Genomic DNA, 17,214 nt, shown 5'->3' on the forward strand with positions numbered 1-17,214 from the left:
TAAGATGGTCCATTACGATCTGTAGTTTACTTTTACCTGTCAAGACACAAGGAGTAGTCACTTGTAGGCATACTCGTTGCCGCAACAGAAAATAATGGAAAGATTCACCCACTACTCAACCAATCCTCTGCATTGTGTATGTTCCATGCTCAGAGGACAACAACATGGTCCATGTTCGGAGGACAACAACATGTTCCGTGATCAAAGGACAACAAGATGGTCCATGTTCAGAGGACAACAAGATGGTCCATGTTCAGAGGACAACAACATGTTTCATGGTCAGAGGACAACAACGTGTTCCATGATCAAAGGACAACAACAACCACTCGTGCGAAAATTTGTTTTTCTTTAGTGGTCGTAGTTCACATTTCCAGTTGATTTATGCAGAAACAAGAAAATGCGTCATAAAGCAGGTGAAGCGAAAAAGACGCGGACGTTGAAGAGTCTGTGACAGACAAAACCCTCCGTCTCTTCTCAGCCTAAACTACTTCACCATCCGCGACATTTACATTCCACCCGCCGCGGTGGTCTAGTGGTCATGGTGTTTGACTGCTGATACAAAGGTCGATGGATCGAATACCGGCCGCGGCGACCGAATTTTCGATTGTGGCGAAAGTGCTTGAGGCCCGTGTAGTTATATTCAGGTGCACGTCAAAGAACCCCAGGTGGCCGAAATTTCCGGAGCCCTCCGCTCCGGCGTCTGTCATAATCTTATCGTGGTTTCGCGGCATTAAACTCAAACAGTTACGATTACACATGAGATAGTATCCAGGCTCCAGTTGAAGAAAAGACGTCATTGCGGAAGGGTCCTTTTAATGAAGCGGCTTCGCGCGAGTTGAGGCATACAGGCGTTTTGTTACGCATTTAACATCTCTTTTGAGGAAGCGGGAAAGAAAAGCGGCAGCGCCTGCGCGGCATGCCTTTCGCGCCGACTTGTGGTAAACAGGGGGCCCGTTTGGGCTACCGTGCCCTGGGGGCCGGCACGCGCGATAGACCATGCTGTTGGCAGTCGCACGCACGCTGGTCCGACGGCGGAAACAAGTTCCCTTCTCCTCCCTGCCAAGGAGAAACGAAAGAGGAATAAATATACCCCCGCAAAAAAACGCGAGGTCGCCCGCCCGCCGCCGCAAGTTGTGTGTGTGTGTGTGTTGTGGGGACCCACACCGTGCGCCACGCGCACCACCAAACACAAACCACTCAGACGCCCGCCGACGCACACACGCGCGCTCCCGCCGCCGCCGTCGCCGCTATCGGGTCTGTCTAGTGCGGTCTCTGGTGCCGTCGCCAGCGCCGTACGTACTCCCTCCTTGTTGACCGCCGCCGCCGCTGCCACCGTAGTGGTACAGCCGTCGACGTCGCGTTGCGTGCGCGAAGGATTCACTCGCTCGCCCACTACACCGAGAGCGTGTCGTTTTGTTTTGTTCGTTATTTTTTTCGCCTGGTCTTCTTTCCTCATCTGACGCCTGCCCCGCTCCTCTGGCTGCTCGGTTCCCCTACGCGGAACTTTTTTTATTATCGTACTCGGCCGTCCTGCCTTGACGGCCCGGATGACATCGGCTCTGCTATACACGAACGTATAGTGCGCGTACCCAAGAGGAAAAACTCGCCCGGCTTTCGAGTGAAGGACTAAGCTTTCGCCGAGAGCGGTTACAAGCAAACGTGTTCGAGGTAAGTGCGTACCCGATCAGTATTTAGCTCGCATGCATGTGCTACGCTACGCGCGATGCGTTTGCGCCATATGATGTCAAAGATGGTCGTGTTTCTTGGGGGCTGCACGGGTGTCGCTCTTCTCAGATGTCTGTTTGCTTGTGGTTTTGCTGCGCACTCGAAGCGATGGTCATAACAGTACGCAAGGACCTTCTGTGATGCGGCTGTGCCTAAGTCACAACATAAGTGACAGCCGCAAAAGGGTGTGTACGTTTCAGTTGCCGCGGCGAATGCTGGGTGTGACTGTCAATCGGGTGGCGAGTGCGGAGGAAAACGTAACGCGATGTCAGTGATGATCGCTGAGCGACTTTCCTTGTGAGTTAGCTGCCTGTCGTAGAGAAACCAAACGTTTCCTTTATTACACCCACAGTCAGGCATCATATGATGCCTGAGTGTGGTGACGCGTCGCCTTCCTGTTGAATGAGAGAAGCCAGCCTTTGTTGCAGGCGCTCTACAGGCCCGTGACAGTTTGTGAGCGAGGCGGGGGGCTTCAAGCAGACATACGGGACTTAGTTTTAGGCTATATTACTCGGCCTGGTAGAAGACAGTTTTTCATTTTCTAATGCCTTACTTCTGGCAGAAAAATAAAAAGATCTAAAACATCGTTTCTAAGGTACACTTCATGACCATAAAGGCGAAGAATCTTAGTCTAGAACGTGAGAGTTGTTTTGTTGTTGTTGTTTTTCCAATCACTCAGGAAGTGTCTTCATTGTACCTATGCATTTTTACATGACTATATATGTTTGCTTCATAAAACTACGGAAATGCAAAGCATAGAATCAGGATAAGTTTTTAACCAAGGGGTCTTCAAGATCGCTCAGAAGTAATGTGTAGGCCGATGATACAGCGTCAGGGGATGAAGTCGTGCATAAGAAACTGGTTCAGGAAGTTCGTATCCTTGCTGTTATATACTATTCGTGAAAGTAACCCTTGGAAGTACAAGGCGCTTCATGTTTTTACAAGGATTGGCGGAAGTCGAAACCCCCAGCTCAGCCCTTGACACCAGATGCACTCTTGATTAGTGAAACAGGATAGGTCTACATAGATACACGGTCAGTGCTAAAGGCTGTTCTTATGACTGCCTTGAGGGCGTGCGAGGCGATAAGAGCAGTTTCGTTTACAAGACAAGAAACGTGGCACTCAGCGCAGTTAACGCTTCTTCTCAAGCTATCACATTTTCGTAAAGAAGACTCGTAAGTTTAAGATTAGATATGCGACGTTTACCCTTGGCGGTCGCCAGGGACGTCGTTGGTTGCTGGACGGTCATCCTACAAACGAACTCTGGTCGATTCCGGCTTTCCCCTTGATTCAAGGACTTCTTGCATGCCATAGCAGTCAGCACTGCTAGAGAGTGACATGGTTTACGACCATCGATTCATATAAGATACTACAGGTAGGTAACTATCATTAACGAAAAAACGCCCAGCAAATTATGCTGCAATACGTCAAAGAACAATGAGCCATGCAGTCCCATCCAGTTTTCCACAATTACAAGCGAGCACATATTCTGGAGCTGTGATTGTTCAGATACACCGTAGAAATGATGGGCAGTGCAATCAATTGTTTGTCTATTCTTCGGGCTTGTGGCTTCAGACGTCCTTCTGCGATAATAGGTGGTGTCTAATACATGGCGAACATGACACATTTCTGGCTCCCGCAGTAGAATCCAGCGCTTGCAGTGTACAACAGCGTAGCGTTTGAAATTTGTGACGGTTAAAGGAAAGCGTTGCCCAAACGTTAGTTTGGACACACACTATTATTATGTTCGCTTCTAAATACCTCGAACAATTCATAAATTTTTTAAACACATCAAGGCAATATGTTTCTGAGCACGTACCTGACCATTGCGGAGTTCTGTTTTTATAACTCAACAATTTCGTTTAAAATGACCACATAGCAAAAATCACAGGGTCGTCTGAACCCAGAAAAAGCTTGGGCAAATCCACGTACTGCGTATCATTGCCATGCTGAAGACAGCATGCACGCTTGTATAGCCACCGTAAGCGCACCATTTGTGGCGAGCAGCTATATTCGTAGGAAACCTCATGCTGCGAGCTTTTCAGGACTGAGTAATTTTAAGAAGCTGTCTCCCTTACGGGGATGAGTTGTTTGCGACGAGGTGCGCCTTACATGAACGCATGCCGAGTTGTCTACATGCTCACGATAAACGTCGCGTAAAACTCGTACAACTCACGGAAGCAGTCTGGCGCGTCTTGCAGAACAGAGTGGTAGAATTCCCCTTGGACATTTTTCATTTCCGCGTCTTTGCGGGGGGACTCGTTCCTCGTACAGCCGGAATCGAATGACGGTGGCGCGTTGTATAGCTCCAGGCGAGCGCTATTCTTGTCAGCCCACGGTGGCGCGAAGTACACGGCGTTCAACCGGCCACACGTCGTTATCGTTAGTAGAGCGAAGGCAGGCACGATGCGATTACGTTCAGTGGTAGCTTAAGAGAATAACCGACACGAACTTTTCCGTTTCATGCGCTTGAAATGAAGGTCTTAGACTTCAAAATTCCATGTAAACATACTGGCTTTGTGTACGCATGCCTCTTCAGTGTGAGCGTACCAGAATCTTGGAAGAATGCTTAAATCACCTTAATCCATAAGAAAGGGGACGTCGGGGACTTTAAAAATTACAAGCCAATCAGCTTACTGTTCGTTACCTCCAGGGTAATTGCAAAGGTAATCGCTCCTAAAATTAGGAACAAACACCTTAGAATTCCATCAACCAAAGAAAAAAAGCAGTATTTCATAAGCGCTACTACACGATAGACTATGTTCACACTATCAATCAGGTTATAGTGAAATGCGCGCAATATAAGTAACGCCTATATATTGCCTTCACAGATTAAGAGAAAGTATGTGATTCAGTCAAAATCGCAGCTTGTCATGCAGGCAATACATAATCGGGGTGTAGACGAACCGTATATAATACTGGAATATATAACTACAGCCGCTCCACAGCCACCAGAAGTCCTCCATAAAGAAAGCGATAAAATCCCGATAAAGTAGGGTGTAGGGCAGGGAGACACGATCTACCCAATGCTATTGACGGTGTGTTTACAGGAGGTTGAATTCGGAGCCCTGTATTGGGAACAGTTCGGAATAAGAGTAAATAGAGAATACCTTAATAGGCTGCGATTTTCTCATGACGTTGCCTTGTTTAGTAACTCAGTGAACGAATTGCGAAGCATGATTAGTGAATCGGACACACAAGACAGAAGGATGAATCAGAAATCAATATGTGGGAAGCTGAAGTATGGTTCAACAGTCTCGGAAAAAGACAGCGGTTGTGATAGGTATCGAGCAACCGGAAGTGGAATGGGAATAAGTCTACTTAGGACAGGTAGTGGAAATTGAAGTAACCAGAAAAAAAATTGGCCGCGTATCTGCGTGCTTCGCTGCAAATGTCGTGTAAAGAGGATAGAAGAGGCGCTGTGTGAGATATGGACGCCATCTGGCAATACGTCGGGAAACATGAGTGCTGTGTTGCGTGCTGGTAGTCCCGGCGCAGCAGCAGGCGAAGACGGGCGGTGACCAACGCGACCGGCGGGGACGCCAGCCAGCCCGAAAACGCGGTTTGGCGCGAAGCGCTGAAGCAGAGAAACGTCCGCACTCAACGAGTACTCTCCACACACTCTTTTATTTACACGTCGCCTGGGCAAAACAGGAACGCCAGAGCGGCGCCCGCATCCGGCAGCCTGAAGGCCGCCCACAACGCTGCTTTTTCATTTTTTAAATATTTTTTTTCACCTTCCTGGCCTTCTCAAAACTAAAGTTTTTCAACACCAACCCATGGCATTCGTACAGTGCAATACAGAACCGAAACCGAAACACAACAATGAGCTCGTGCGAAGGGCACGGAGGAAGGCAAATTTCAGCGAAGTCGCATTTTCAGCTTTGTTGAAACAGCGCTCACTAGACGACGACGAAGTAAAAGAAGGCACAGGCAGCGCCTGTCCTGTGCCTTCTTTTACTTCGTCGTCGTCCTAGTGAGCGCTGTTTCAACAAAGATGAACGCATACCAACTCGCTCAAGCTTCCATTCTTATGCATTTTCAGCGCAGCTTAAGAAACTAGGGTCCTTAAAATTACGTATGTATGCATTTTCTATTAAAGGAACACGTCACCTAATACTTACCTAGTGATGTTGCACCTCAGATATGCATGATATTTACTTTTTGATCGACAACGTTCACAAGTATGAACAGCCGTACCAGTTCAAGACGGCTGGCCCTTGGGCAAGTGGTTCAACTTTGGCCGAGTGGCTGAATTGGACGTGCCGACAAACAGAAAGACAGACAGACAGACAGACAGAAAGACAGACCAAAATTTCTGCGTTTAAGTTCTCCAAGAAAGACTATCGTCTTTAATAAGAGCGGGGCGGAGTACATTTGGCAGGTATTCTCAGATCATGAATGGCAGTCTACCACTATCCCTCAAGAGGAAGGTATATAACAGCTGCATCTTACCGATACTTGCCTATGGGGCAGAAACCTGGAGGCTTACGGAGAACGTTTTAACTTAGATCGAGGACGGCGTCTCTCATAATCATGTCGTGGTTTTGGGACGTTAAACCCCAGATATTATTATTAATATTATTATAAGATTGAGGACGAGGCAGAGAGCCACTGAAAGAAAAATGATGGGTGTAACGGTAAAGGACAAGAAGAGAGCAGGGTGGGTCAGGAAACAAGCGAGTGTGTTAAGGACATCTTAGTGGAAATCAAGAAGGACAAATGTGCGTGAGCAGGGCATATAGTGGGAAGCCAAGACAACCGCTGGTTATCAGGGGTAACTGGCTCGATTCCAAGGAAGGGCAAACGCGCTAGGGAGAGACAGAAAGTTAGGTTTGCAGATGAGATGAAGAAGTTGGCGGGTACAACTTGGCTACAGTAAGCACAGGACCAGGTTGATTGGCGGAACACAGGAGAAGCGTTTGCCCTGCAGTGAGTGTGGTCAGGTTGCTGCTGCTGATGATACCGGCAAGCCTCACAATGCGCTACACAAACAGTTAACCACAACGGCTTGTCTACTACCAGTGCCATTTTATAGAAAATTACAGAGAGAGAGAAAGAGAACAAAAAAGACAGAGAAATGAAAGTTTCACCTAATTCGTTTGCTTACACTGGGGGAGGGGAGGCGGGCACAAACCGAAAATAAAATACGCAGAAGAAGAGGAAGAACAAATGGTGCGCGCGCACACGCCAGCATTCATCGTCCTGTAAATGACGGCCACAGAGCTTATAGTTGTCCGCAGAAAGTGCAGAAGCATTCTTATGTCGCCCTCAAGCGCGTTAGCAATATCATAATAGTGGTCGGGGTTTAACGTCCCATAACCACGATATGATCATGAGGGACGCCGTCGTCGAGGGCTCCGGAAATTTCGTCCACCTGGGGCTCTTCAACGTGCACCTAAATCTAAGTACACGGCCTTCAAGCATTTCAGCCTCCATCGAAAATGCGGCCGCCGCGGCTGGCATTCGATCCCACGACCTTCGGGTCACCAGTAGAGCCCCATAACCACTAGACCACCGTGGCGGGTGGCCCTCAGCGCAGATGGCGGTGGAAGCCACGGTCCGAGTATTTCTGTTTTCTTTAGTGAGCGCTCCGTCATCCACTTTCTCAAAGCGGCACACAATATCTGACTTTTATCCTTACAAAGAGGGAAATTACATTCTACGGTATCGTCGCTAATCACGAACGCTGCGCAAGATACAATCGGTCACGCCGATACGAGAACAGTAGGCGATATATAAAAGCGACGCGCAACCACAAGCGGCACGTTGCATCGCGTCAAGGTACACCAGGTAAGGTAGTAGAAGCAGCGATCAGGGATCAAGGAAATGGGTTGGCGTATTCCGGTGAGTTTCAGTATGAGAATGTACTGTGACGGGCAACTATCGCAATAAAAAAAAAGTATGCGAAATTACCGCGTTGCTTTAGACCTTGGTTATGGTATAGCTACGCGCTGGACTTTATACTGGGTAAATGGCAAGCGACTTCGTCTACCCTTTCGTCGCCGATGATTCAGCAATGACCCGGAGGCCCTTCACTGCTATGTATGGTCTTTTCTGTAATAATAATAATAATAATAATAATAATAATAATAATAATAATAATAATAATAATAATAATAATAATAATAATAATAATAATAATAATAATAATAATAATTGCTCTGGTTTTGCGTGCCACAATGACGTTGGGATTATGGGGCACGTTGCAGTGGGGGGCTTCTGATTAATTTCCACCTGCTGGTTTTTCTTTTTATTTTCGTCCCCATCAAAATGCTGCCGCCGTGGTTCTACATAACTACAGTCTAACAACAATAGGAGATGTGTCGGGACGTCATAAAGTGAGGTACACGCTGCTCACGGCAGAGAGTCAACCACTCCTTCGTCTTCCTTTAAAAAAAAGAAAGAAAAAAGAAAAAAAGAAACTAAGGCGACTCGACGGCGAAAGCCGTCTGTCATCTTCGTATTTTCCAAGTTTTCCGCACCTCACCTGAGATCGTACTTCCTTCGTGATCGGTCCACCTTTGACCAAGCAACGACGTCATATAATGACGTCATGACGTGACGTCACGTTATGTGACGACATGATGGCGTCATGGTTCTGTCACAAATTTTGATTAACTGTGACGTCATGATGACGCCGTCACGTGATGAGAATTTTTCGCATCAATCTTGTTGACGCCGACGCCGCGGGATGACGGTCAATTTTCATGTTTGATGAGGCATCTAATGCTTTAGCCTTAATAAAGAATCGCTACGCTTCATTATGCCACCATGTAAGCACGCACCGTTATATGACAAGCGTAGTACAAAGGTGCAAAACTACGGGCGGACTACTCGTCGCATGTGCAGGCGCCATTCTTAGAGGGAACGTAAGATTTGTCTGATGCATGGTCTGAAATTAGGCTCGCCAAACGTGTGTTTGATAATGGCAGTATGTACAGTACTCACGGATTGAAACGCGACATCACTTTCTTTACTAGAGCGACTTCTATGAGCGATTTCTCAAGACAACCGCGTGATGTGACTACAGATCTGGCCGCTAGAGGTAATGTTGGCTCTCATGCAAGTGTGCTAGTCAAAATTACGCCGATATGTCACGAACGGTCACCATGGCTATAGGCAACATCACTTCTGGGACTAGCTTCATTGACAAGGAAGCGCTGTTATTGTGAAATGGAACGCGCGCCTGTCAAAAGTGACTGGAACGACTGGCATGTGTGAATGTTTTCAGGCTCACCTGCGTTCAGGATGTCGGCTATAGAGCAAGCAGGAACCGAGCTTAGCACTGCTATCTTATCTGCACTGTGGGAAAGTGTTGCTGACGCAGTTGATGAGCTCTCAGCGGAACGAATCGCCGAAGTTTGCCGTTTTTTTTTCTTCTTCCTATCAGTTGTTAAATTGGCGTTACCGTAGTGAATTGCCCATTATTGTATGGATTCACATGTTCAATGCGTGAACGAACGCTACCCAGTGAGAACTCGCGACTGTTCTTTGCTTTTAGGAAACAGGAAAGACAGGAAGGTCATTGTTTTTAAGGTAATCCAATAGTCACATTAGCGCATTTTATCACAAGAAAAGGAATAGAAAAGCATGTTTTTGAAAGTATAAAGTAGATAACTGCGTAGTAAAGATAAGGGCTAAATATTCGGCACGACTCACAGTCTCTTTGTTGTAGCTACACCCTTCTCAACGAAAGCTACGGCATAATTTGCTCATCCCGTTGACAACGTAACACGTTTGCAGCCTGAAGTGCTTAAAAGGCGAAATAGGAAATGACGAGAGAGAGAGAGGAGCCGTCAGCTCGCGTGATAAGAAGACTGCCGCTTCTTCTGCGTTTTACGTCACCAGTCCGACATGACCATTACCCCCGAGAGTCGCAACAGAAGTGAACTCCGCCTTGCGGCTGTCAGTCATACAATTGCGCCAAACTTTCAGTTTCGCTTTTTCCAAGCTTGCACGCGGCCCACATTTCTTGCGCTCCTTACTCGCGGTTCCTAAGCCGTGGGCGGGCGATGCTGACAGCACGCATGACAGGCGGGAATAACTTCATAAAACGCGGGCCACAGCAGACGCCTCTGACGTCACCCCACTCCGTGACGCGCTGGGCATGCCCTCTTTAGAACCCGTGTCTCTGCCACCGTATCGATAGTCAATTCTAGTTTTCCCTCAACCGAGCGAGGAGATGACGCGAAGGGCGACACACGTGTACGTTTCTGTCGGGGGCTGGGCCCTCACACGTGACCGGTTCTCGATTAGGCGCTCCCCTCACGCACGTATACATACATACACGCACAGCACAGACACACTTCGCGTTTCCTTCTCTCCCGGTGCTTTGCGGCCCAGGTATTAACGGGCCGGCCGGCTTGCAGCAAACGCCATACGCCCGCTGTCTGTGGCACGCTCTTCTTGACACCGTTTTTGTTCTTCTTTCTCCTCGCAAGGGAGGTCTTCGTCCTTCGTTCCTGGCTGGTCACTGGAGGCGTCGACGCCGTAATCGTGTCAAGCTCGTTCAGAGCCGTTCCACGTTCTTCGGAGAGTACAAGTGACTTCACTGCGGCCGACGGTTTAAGAAGTTGCCGGTCTTTCAAATCTACCCCCGGTCTTCAACGGGACAAGATGCAGTCTACCACTCTTCGCAAAGCAGCGGTCGTCGCCGTCTTCGGCTCCTGCCTCGTCTTCCATTGCCTAGCCGGCCCTGCCAATAGGCAACCCAACAACCTCGTTGATGGCGGAGCGCCGGGTCCCGGCGACATCGTGCCCGAAGGCGTGGCGAAGGCCAGCAACGACTTCGGCCTGGCCCTGTACCGGGCGTACGCCAACGCCAGCGCGACTGGGAACCTCTTCTTCTCCCCGTGGAGTCTGAGTCGCGTGCTCGCCATGGTTCTGCTGGGGGCTCGCAACGAGACGGCCGCCGAGCTGTCCCGGGCCCTGGCCGTGGATCGCTTCGAGGACCCGGCGGCGGCCTTCGCGGCGCAGCGCCAGCTCGCCAAGCACCTACTGACCAGCTCGAGCGAGCTGGCCTCGACCAGCATAGCGCTCACGCGGGCGGGAGACCCCGTGTCTCCGGAGTACCGGGCCAACCTGGACCAGTACTTGGACGACGGCGGTGTCATGGAGGTGGACTTCTCGCGCTCGGAGGATCTGCTCAGCAAAGTCAACGGCGAAGTGTCTCGGCTCACTGGAGGTCGCATCAAGGACGCCTTGCGAAGGTGAGGAGTCAGACGCTGGCCTTTAGAGAAAAATGATTTATTTGAAAAGTTACCCTCGCTCCCAATTGCTACATCTGTAAGGAAGGAACTGACATGGCAGAGGGTAACTGTTTTCATAAGTTACATTTGATGCTAAAAGAAAAGAAGGAATGTAATTGAAATGCCCAGAGATTGTGAGAAGTTTAGGTTCTGGCGTGTAGTCAAGCATTCTTTTAGAACAGGGACCATGGAGGCAGGATGTATTTGCCTTGGTAAGGCTGCTTTTTTTTATTACAAAAAACAAGAATCTGAAAGATGCACCGTTTAAGAGTGCCAACCGTCGCGACAGTTTAAGGAGAACGTTGAAGCATGTACGTTTCGAAATTGTAACAAGCAATTTGATGACGTATTTTTATACATCTAACTTGGATGAACTGCGCGAAGACGGCAAATAAAGTAAGCTGACAAACAAGCACAAGCCCAGTTTGTCACGTGCGCGGTTGTTTTTTGTCACCTCACTTTCTTGTCCCGTCTTCGCGTAGTTCACCCAAGATCAATATGTAGGAACAAGCCCAGCTTACAACCCTACTTCACTTTTTGTTTTATATATGCACGTGTTTGAAGCCGACAGGCTACCAACGCTAAATTTTGTGCGGGGCATCTGTAAGACATAAATCAGAGGCTAAAACGAACTAAACACAAGTAACTCAGTCGAAATCACTTTCGTTTTTCTACTGCCATCGCTGAGGCGAATCATATAAAGAGTAAAATACTTTTCCTACTCTTGGTGGGAAATCCGAGGTGGGTGTTGTGAATGAGGCAAACGTGAGACGTGCATGAAAGAACGCGTGTGTACGGTTGCAGGGATTCCTGGAAAATCGTCGTCCACATTAGTCTTTACAAAGTAAGCCGGGATCTTTATCGACGAGCTTCAGCAATATTCAGCCCTACGTAAGTGTCTCGTCTAGGCGTATGCGGCGGATCGTGAGAGTATCACGATGCCGTCATGCGTTCAACACTCGGGGGAAAAGCAGCATTTATCGCTTATGTAACAGCCCATCGACGATAGAGATCCGGCTCGGCAGGGGGAAAAAACCGAACTCACCGTGTTACGAGTGTCAGGGCGCTCATTAAGGACGTAGTGGGCGTCGAGAAAACGGCGTTTAAGACGTCTCACACTTGTGGGCGGGAACACTAAGTGTGGGACGAACACGTTCGAACTGGGAGCTTATTCGGAAACTGTGGGCACGCAATATCAGCTTTGTTCACGTGTGATACGCCGTTCATTCAGATAACGAGAGAACGAGTATTAGTAATCTATTCAAGCTAGTAGTTTGAGAAGAATTCGCATACTATCCGAACGTCCGTGCAGTGGATACAAGTAATAATTGCGTATTTCTGGAGCAAATGCAGTAATAATCTGTTTCGCCTTTTCTTGATATAGTCACCAGGAGCACGATAATTCTATTAGTTAAAAGAGCACTGCAAGGTCTTTCTTGCGAAACTTTCGCGTCGCGGTATTGCTCGTTTTATATTTTTTATGCGCTATACAGTTCTCATTACAACGGCCTTGTATACGTTTGGTGTACAATCAAAGGTCTGTGCGTTATCGAGAAACATTATCAATGGAAGAAATTCGCTCCGACTGTGCACGGAATATATCTGTTGTTAGTTCATTTGGTCTGTACGAAGTCCCCGTCATGACACATGCAGATTTCGGACCTAATGCTAGAGAAGGAACGTGTAGTTGCACTATAAAATACATTCACGCATCTTAAGAAATAAACTACTTTACTTCTTGTGGAACGCATCGCACGCATTGACATATACATCGTTTTAATCGGGCTGTCTTTTTATGTGATCCATTCCCGAACTGCTTTGTCATTTATTCAGCATGAGCTGGAGATGCTTGAACTATAGGCTCAGATTGTACAAGAGCGAACATTCACCTCATTTTATACTATTACAAAAGATTACATGCATGTGTTTTCATCTGAAACACGATGCGCTTTACGTCATGCGCAATAAATAGGTTTACAATGAAAAAAGGAACCAAAAGAAAACTAAACATCTTCTTTGTACACTCGTTCCAGCAGCGCGTTGATGCCAGCCCTTTACACCCGGGCTAGTGCGGGGTGTAAAGGGCTGGCATCAACGGGGTGTAGATGGTGAAGCAGTAGATCAGGCCCTGCCTATAAACATAGCCACGTGCGAGGTGTCCCGATGCTCTTTCATTGATGGGGAAACCATTACGCGTGAACATAGTCCGATAGTATGAAACATGAGTTAAACAAAATAGGTCGAAGGTTCGACCCCAGAAGCGGCGGACAATTCGAAAGTGCTGACCTACTTATATTTATGAGCATGTTAGCGCAAGTGGAAAAACATTCATTCGGAGTGAAATATTGTTTTTTTTTTTGTACGTAAGGCCGTAGTTTTTTTATTTTTCTAGCTAAACAAGCTTCTCCTTCACGCGCAGGTCCCCGGACCCTCTGAGCAAGCTGCTTCTGCTCAACGCCGTCCACTTCCGCGGCGTCTGGGAAAAGGCGTTCAACCCTAACGACTCCTTCGACGGCATCTTCCGCGGCGCCACGCGCAACACCCCCGTGCGCATGATGAGCGGCAAGGGCAAGTTCCCTCTGGCGTACGAGGGCAACGCGTACGTCCTCGAGCTCCCTTACACGGGCGAGAGCAGCCTCGTGCTCGCCCTGCCCAGACGTCGCACCCAGAAGGACCTGAGCGACATCGAGTCTCGGCTCGAAGACATCCTAGTGTCGGCCAGGCCCGAGCTGCGCTCCATCGAGGTCGAGTTGCCCAAGCTGACGGTGCGCAGCAGCCTGGACCTCAAGGAGCCCCTGAAGAAGTTGGGCGTCAAGGCGCTCTTTTCGGAGCACCACGCCGACCTGAGTGGCATGCAGGCCGAGGGAGGCCTGTACGTCGAGGACGTGCACCACGGCGCGGCGCTTGAGCTTGACGAGAAGGGCACGGTGGCGAGCGCCTCGACGGTGGCCATCATCGTGAGCCGCATCGGCACGCCCCGCTTTTCAGCCGACCGACCCTTCGTGTTCGCCATCAAGCACAGGCCGACAGGCCTCCTGCTGTTCGTCGGTCGCGTCACTGACCTCTGAGAAGACCCAAGACTGGCTTATTCGCAGTCCGAGAGTGTGTATAATGTTACGCGCTGGTGATAAGCAAAGTGCAGGCCCACTGACGGGTGACGCCTCAGTGCTGCTGCTCGAAGAGAGTATCGTGCTGTATGCGCGTACCACGAGGCTGCGCCGGGTGTACTTAGCAGGGTACCCCTCATAAAGTATTTGCGATCTATATTGACTGAGAAAGATATGTGGCCGATGGACGTATATTGTGACCTTTCGAACAGTGGGAGCAAAGGCCGAAGCTCAAAGTTGTCGAGGGTTCCTTCAGAAGGTTGAAAGTCTCGTTACGCTATACGTTACTGCTGCGCTCGGAAACGGACTAACCGTTAGCTGCTTGTTGAATCTACTTCAAGTTTTACCGTCGACCATAAATCTGTCAGTGCCAGCAAGGCTGGGGGCAGGTTAAGAGGAATGTTGTTCACGCTGCTAGCAATCCGACAAATCCTCTTTAAAACCGATTCGCAAAATCTTCAATTTGTGAATCTTCTTCACTATCAATAGACGGTATAATCTTGAATGAAAAAAAATGCCAGGTGGCTCTAAAGAAGTAGCTGACGAGGCATCACGGGCCGAGAAAATCTAGTGCTTGTGTATCAGTTAGCGGTCTTCGTTGAAAAATTGTTTCATATGAACGCAGTTAGCCAGCTAGAACACAGAAATGATCGATAAGATGGGGTTGTAGTTGGTCTTATGAAGGCATAAGATTGATCGACTAGTAGCATGTTGAAATGAACAGAACACGATAAGCAGGAGGTAGAGGAAAGGAGGCTGTAAAAAGGAAAGGTGTCGTTAACAGAGCTTCTTTTCCCATCGGTGTCTGAGGTGGGGACAGTGCTGGACACGCCTGCCAATAAAATTACTTTTTATGTCTATGTTTTGTAGCGCTGTGACGAAAGCGGCTGTGCCGCTATTTAGCTGTAAATACGCGTGTAATGTAACTGCAATAAAATATGTGGATAACTGTCTGTACATTTTAAAGTGCGATGCAATATTTCACAACTAAAGTTGATACAGGTGTGTTTCGCATCGCTGCTAGTTTACGTCGAGCGCCGTCCCTTTCTGGAGAAATGATAAATGTTACAAGTCTACGTAGAAACTTACTACCTTTGCATATGTCTTTAAAGGACATATATTTGTACTTCGCATACCCATGTACTTTGCCAAAGATCTTTATATGTGTGCAACTATTACGCAAGAAATTATCGTGAGTCTGAAGATGAAAGTTTTTATGTTAAGGTATGATCAGAGTGTCTGCTGCGTATGATGATGTTAAACGTATCTTGCCACGTGATTTCGCTTTTAAATGTTATGGTGACGTCTTGTGTGTAAACGTGTCCGTAAGAAAACTGTTGCAATAAGTAGTTTAGTTAAGTGCTTGTGAACCTACTCCACGTTCTGTAGGTATACGTTGCCGACACTTGTGTTGTTCGTGTTGAGTATTTGTGAATGTTTGCGCGAACAACATCGTGAACAACATTGGCGATTGCTTCAGAAATCAAAGCCGAGAAAAGAATCAAAACAAAAGTTTTCATATTCGCCTAATATCCACCTTAAGTATCCACATTCGCTTAATAACCCCAATCCAGCCTTCACCATTGTCGTGTTCCTTTAGCGTCGACAATTAGCCGTTCCGTGGACACTTGCGTGCCTTCATGTTGTTTGTGCTTGTTTCACAATAAAAGATGTTGTACACTATTTGTTTGGGTTCCTCGTCAGGTTTCTTCAACAGGGAGTATCTCAGAAATGTGCTTTCTCTGTGTCAAGAGCAATGCATTGCCGCGACTGTGTTGAGGAACTCGTCGTCCGTGTGTTTTATTGAAAACAACGCAGCACTGTTTAAAAAAAAAGAAGCTCCGCGACAGTCAGAATTACCCCGCTTGAAATCGATAAGAGGCCACAGATGAGGACCCCAGAGAAAATGCGCTGTGCCGAAGCACGTTCAAAATATAGAAGCGTAGCGATTCAACAGTTTTTCACGTGGATGAAATCCGTCAAAAGATGTTTCCTTACTGTTTTTTTTGTTGACACTGTTTACGATGAATACGACAGGTAAAGCGCGTAGTAATAAAGGTAACGCTAAGCCTGAATACTGGATCTCAAACTGAACAACAGGTTACACACTCTTAATCTAGTTCCAGATAAGTTCCAGCTAGTAAGCGGAACTTTTTTGCAAAAAAGTTCCGCTTACGTAGGCGCAGCTAGTGCTCCAGATAAAGCTCAGCTATGCGGAACAGTGTTCGGTTACTTGCACTGGGCCCTACGCGCTCCAGCGTCCCACTTACTAGCTGGATCATAGTTCCAGCAGCTAGGTCAGTTTTAATAGCCCTATTCAACGCTCTTTGTAGAACGTTTATATATATATATATATATATATATATATATATATATATATATATATATATATATATATATATATATATATATATATATATATATATATATATATATTAAAAGAAAATCGCAATGTTACGAAATCTATGTGAGGCTACAATTGTGATAGCTTTCGCCCATGCTTCACATGGGCATGATCTGAAAGCTGAAGCCTATTGCTGATGGCACTCAACCCTATGAAATACTACTCGCAGCATAACAGTACTGCTAACAAGGCCTGCTATTCCGGCTGGCAGTACAACATCAGTAAGATGTGTGGAAAACACTTTTGACTCCTTTATTTTCCAGAAGACCTTTTGCAGCATGGTGAGATGGAGACAAGTACAGCACATACAGGCAATGCAAGGCCAGACTAGAAACTCATGAGTAAACTATAGTACACAAGTCAGTACGATGAACATCAGCACACTTGGAATGAACACGAAACCTGCATATTCAGCTTACAGCCAGGTCAGCCTTGTGGCTTGTCCTCGTGAGGCAGCTCTTCAGCTGCTTCAACAAAGCTTTCAGCCGATGTCACATAAAGCATTGCTCAAATGTGTTGTTCTTTACTAGGATGGTTTGCAACAACCCTAAAGTTTGTCCAAACGCATGCGGATACGAGATCAAGTATGAAACAAAAAGGTCAAACACAGAATCAGTCCACGTTCAACGGAACATCCAGGCACAAGGCACACAGTCTGTTTCTTGCATACAATTCTTTCTGATCCAGGTTCCATGATAACACACGGCCCTAGAAGAAGCTTGCTGGT

The 17,214-nt window shown here is 47.5% G+C and overlaps 2 protein-coding genes across 7 annotated transcripts in view; both read left to right on the forward strand.

The window, feature by feature from the left end:
• Positions 1-17,214, forward strand: part of LOC119386962 (L-sorbose 1-dehydrogenase) — a 531,651-nt gene that overhangs the window by 251,322 nt on the left and 263,115 nt on the right. The gene's annotated exons all lie outside the window — the stretch shown is intronic.
• Positions 1,306-15,760, forward strand: LOC119386964 (leukocyte elastase inhibitor A). The gene is made up of 3 exons (XM_037654255.2): positions 1,306-1,668; positions 10,170-10,937; positions 13,396-15,760. The coding sequence occupies exons 2-3, from the start codon at positions 10,345-10,347 to the stop codon at positions 14,042-14,044; spliced, it is 1,242 nt and encodes a 413-aa protein (XP_037510183.1). The 5' UTR covers positions 1,306-1,668; positions 10,170-10,344; the 3' UTR covers positions 14,045-15,760.

This window comes from Rhipicephalus sanguineus, chromosome 3 (genome assembly GCF_013339695.2).
Source record: "Rhipicephalus sanguineus isolate Rsan-2018 chromosome 3, BIME_Rsan_1.4, whole genome shotgun sequence".
NCBI lineage: Eukaryota > Metazoa > Arthropoda > Arachnida > Ixodida > Ixodidae > Rhipicephalus > Rhipicephalus sanguineus.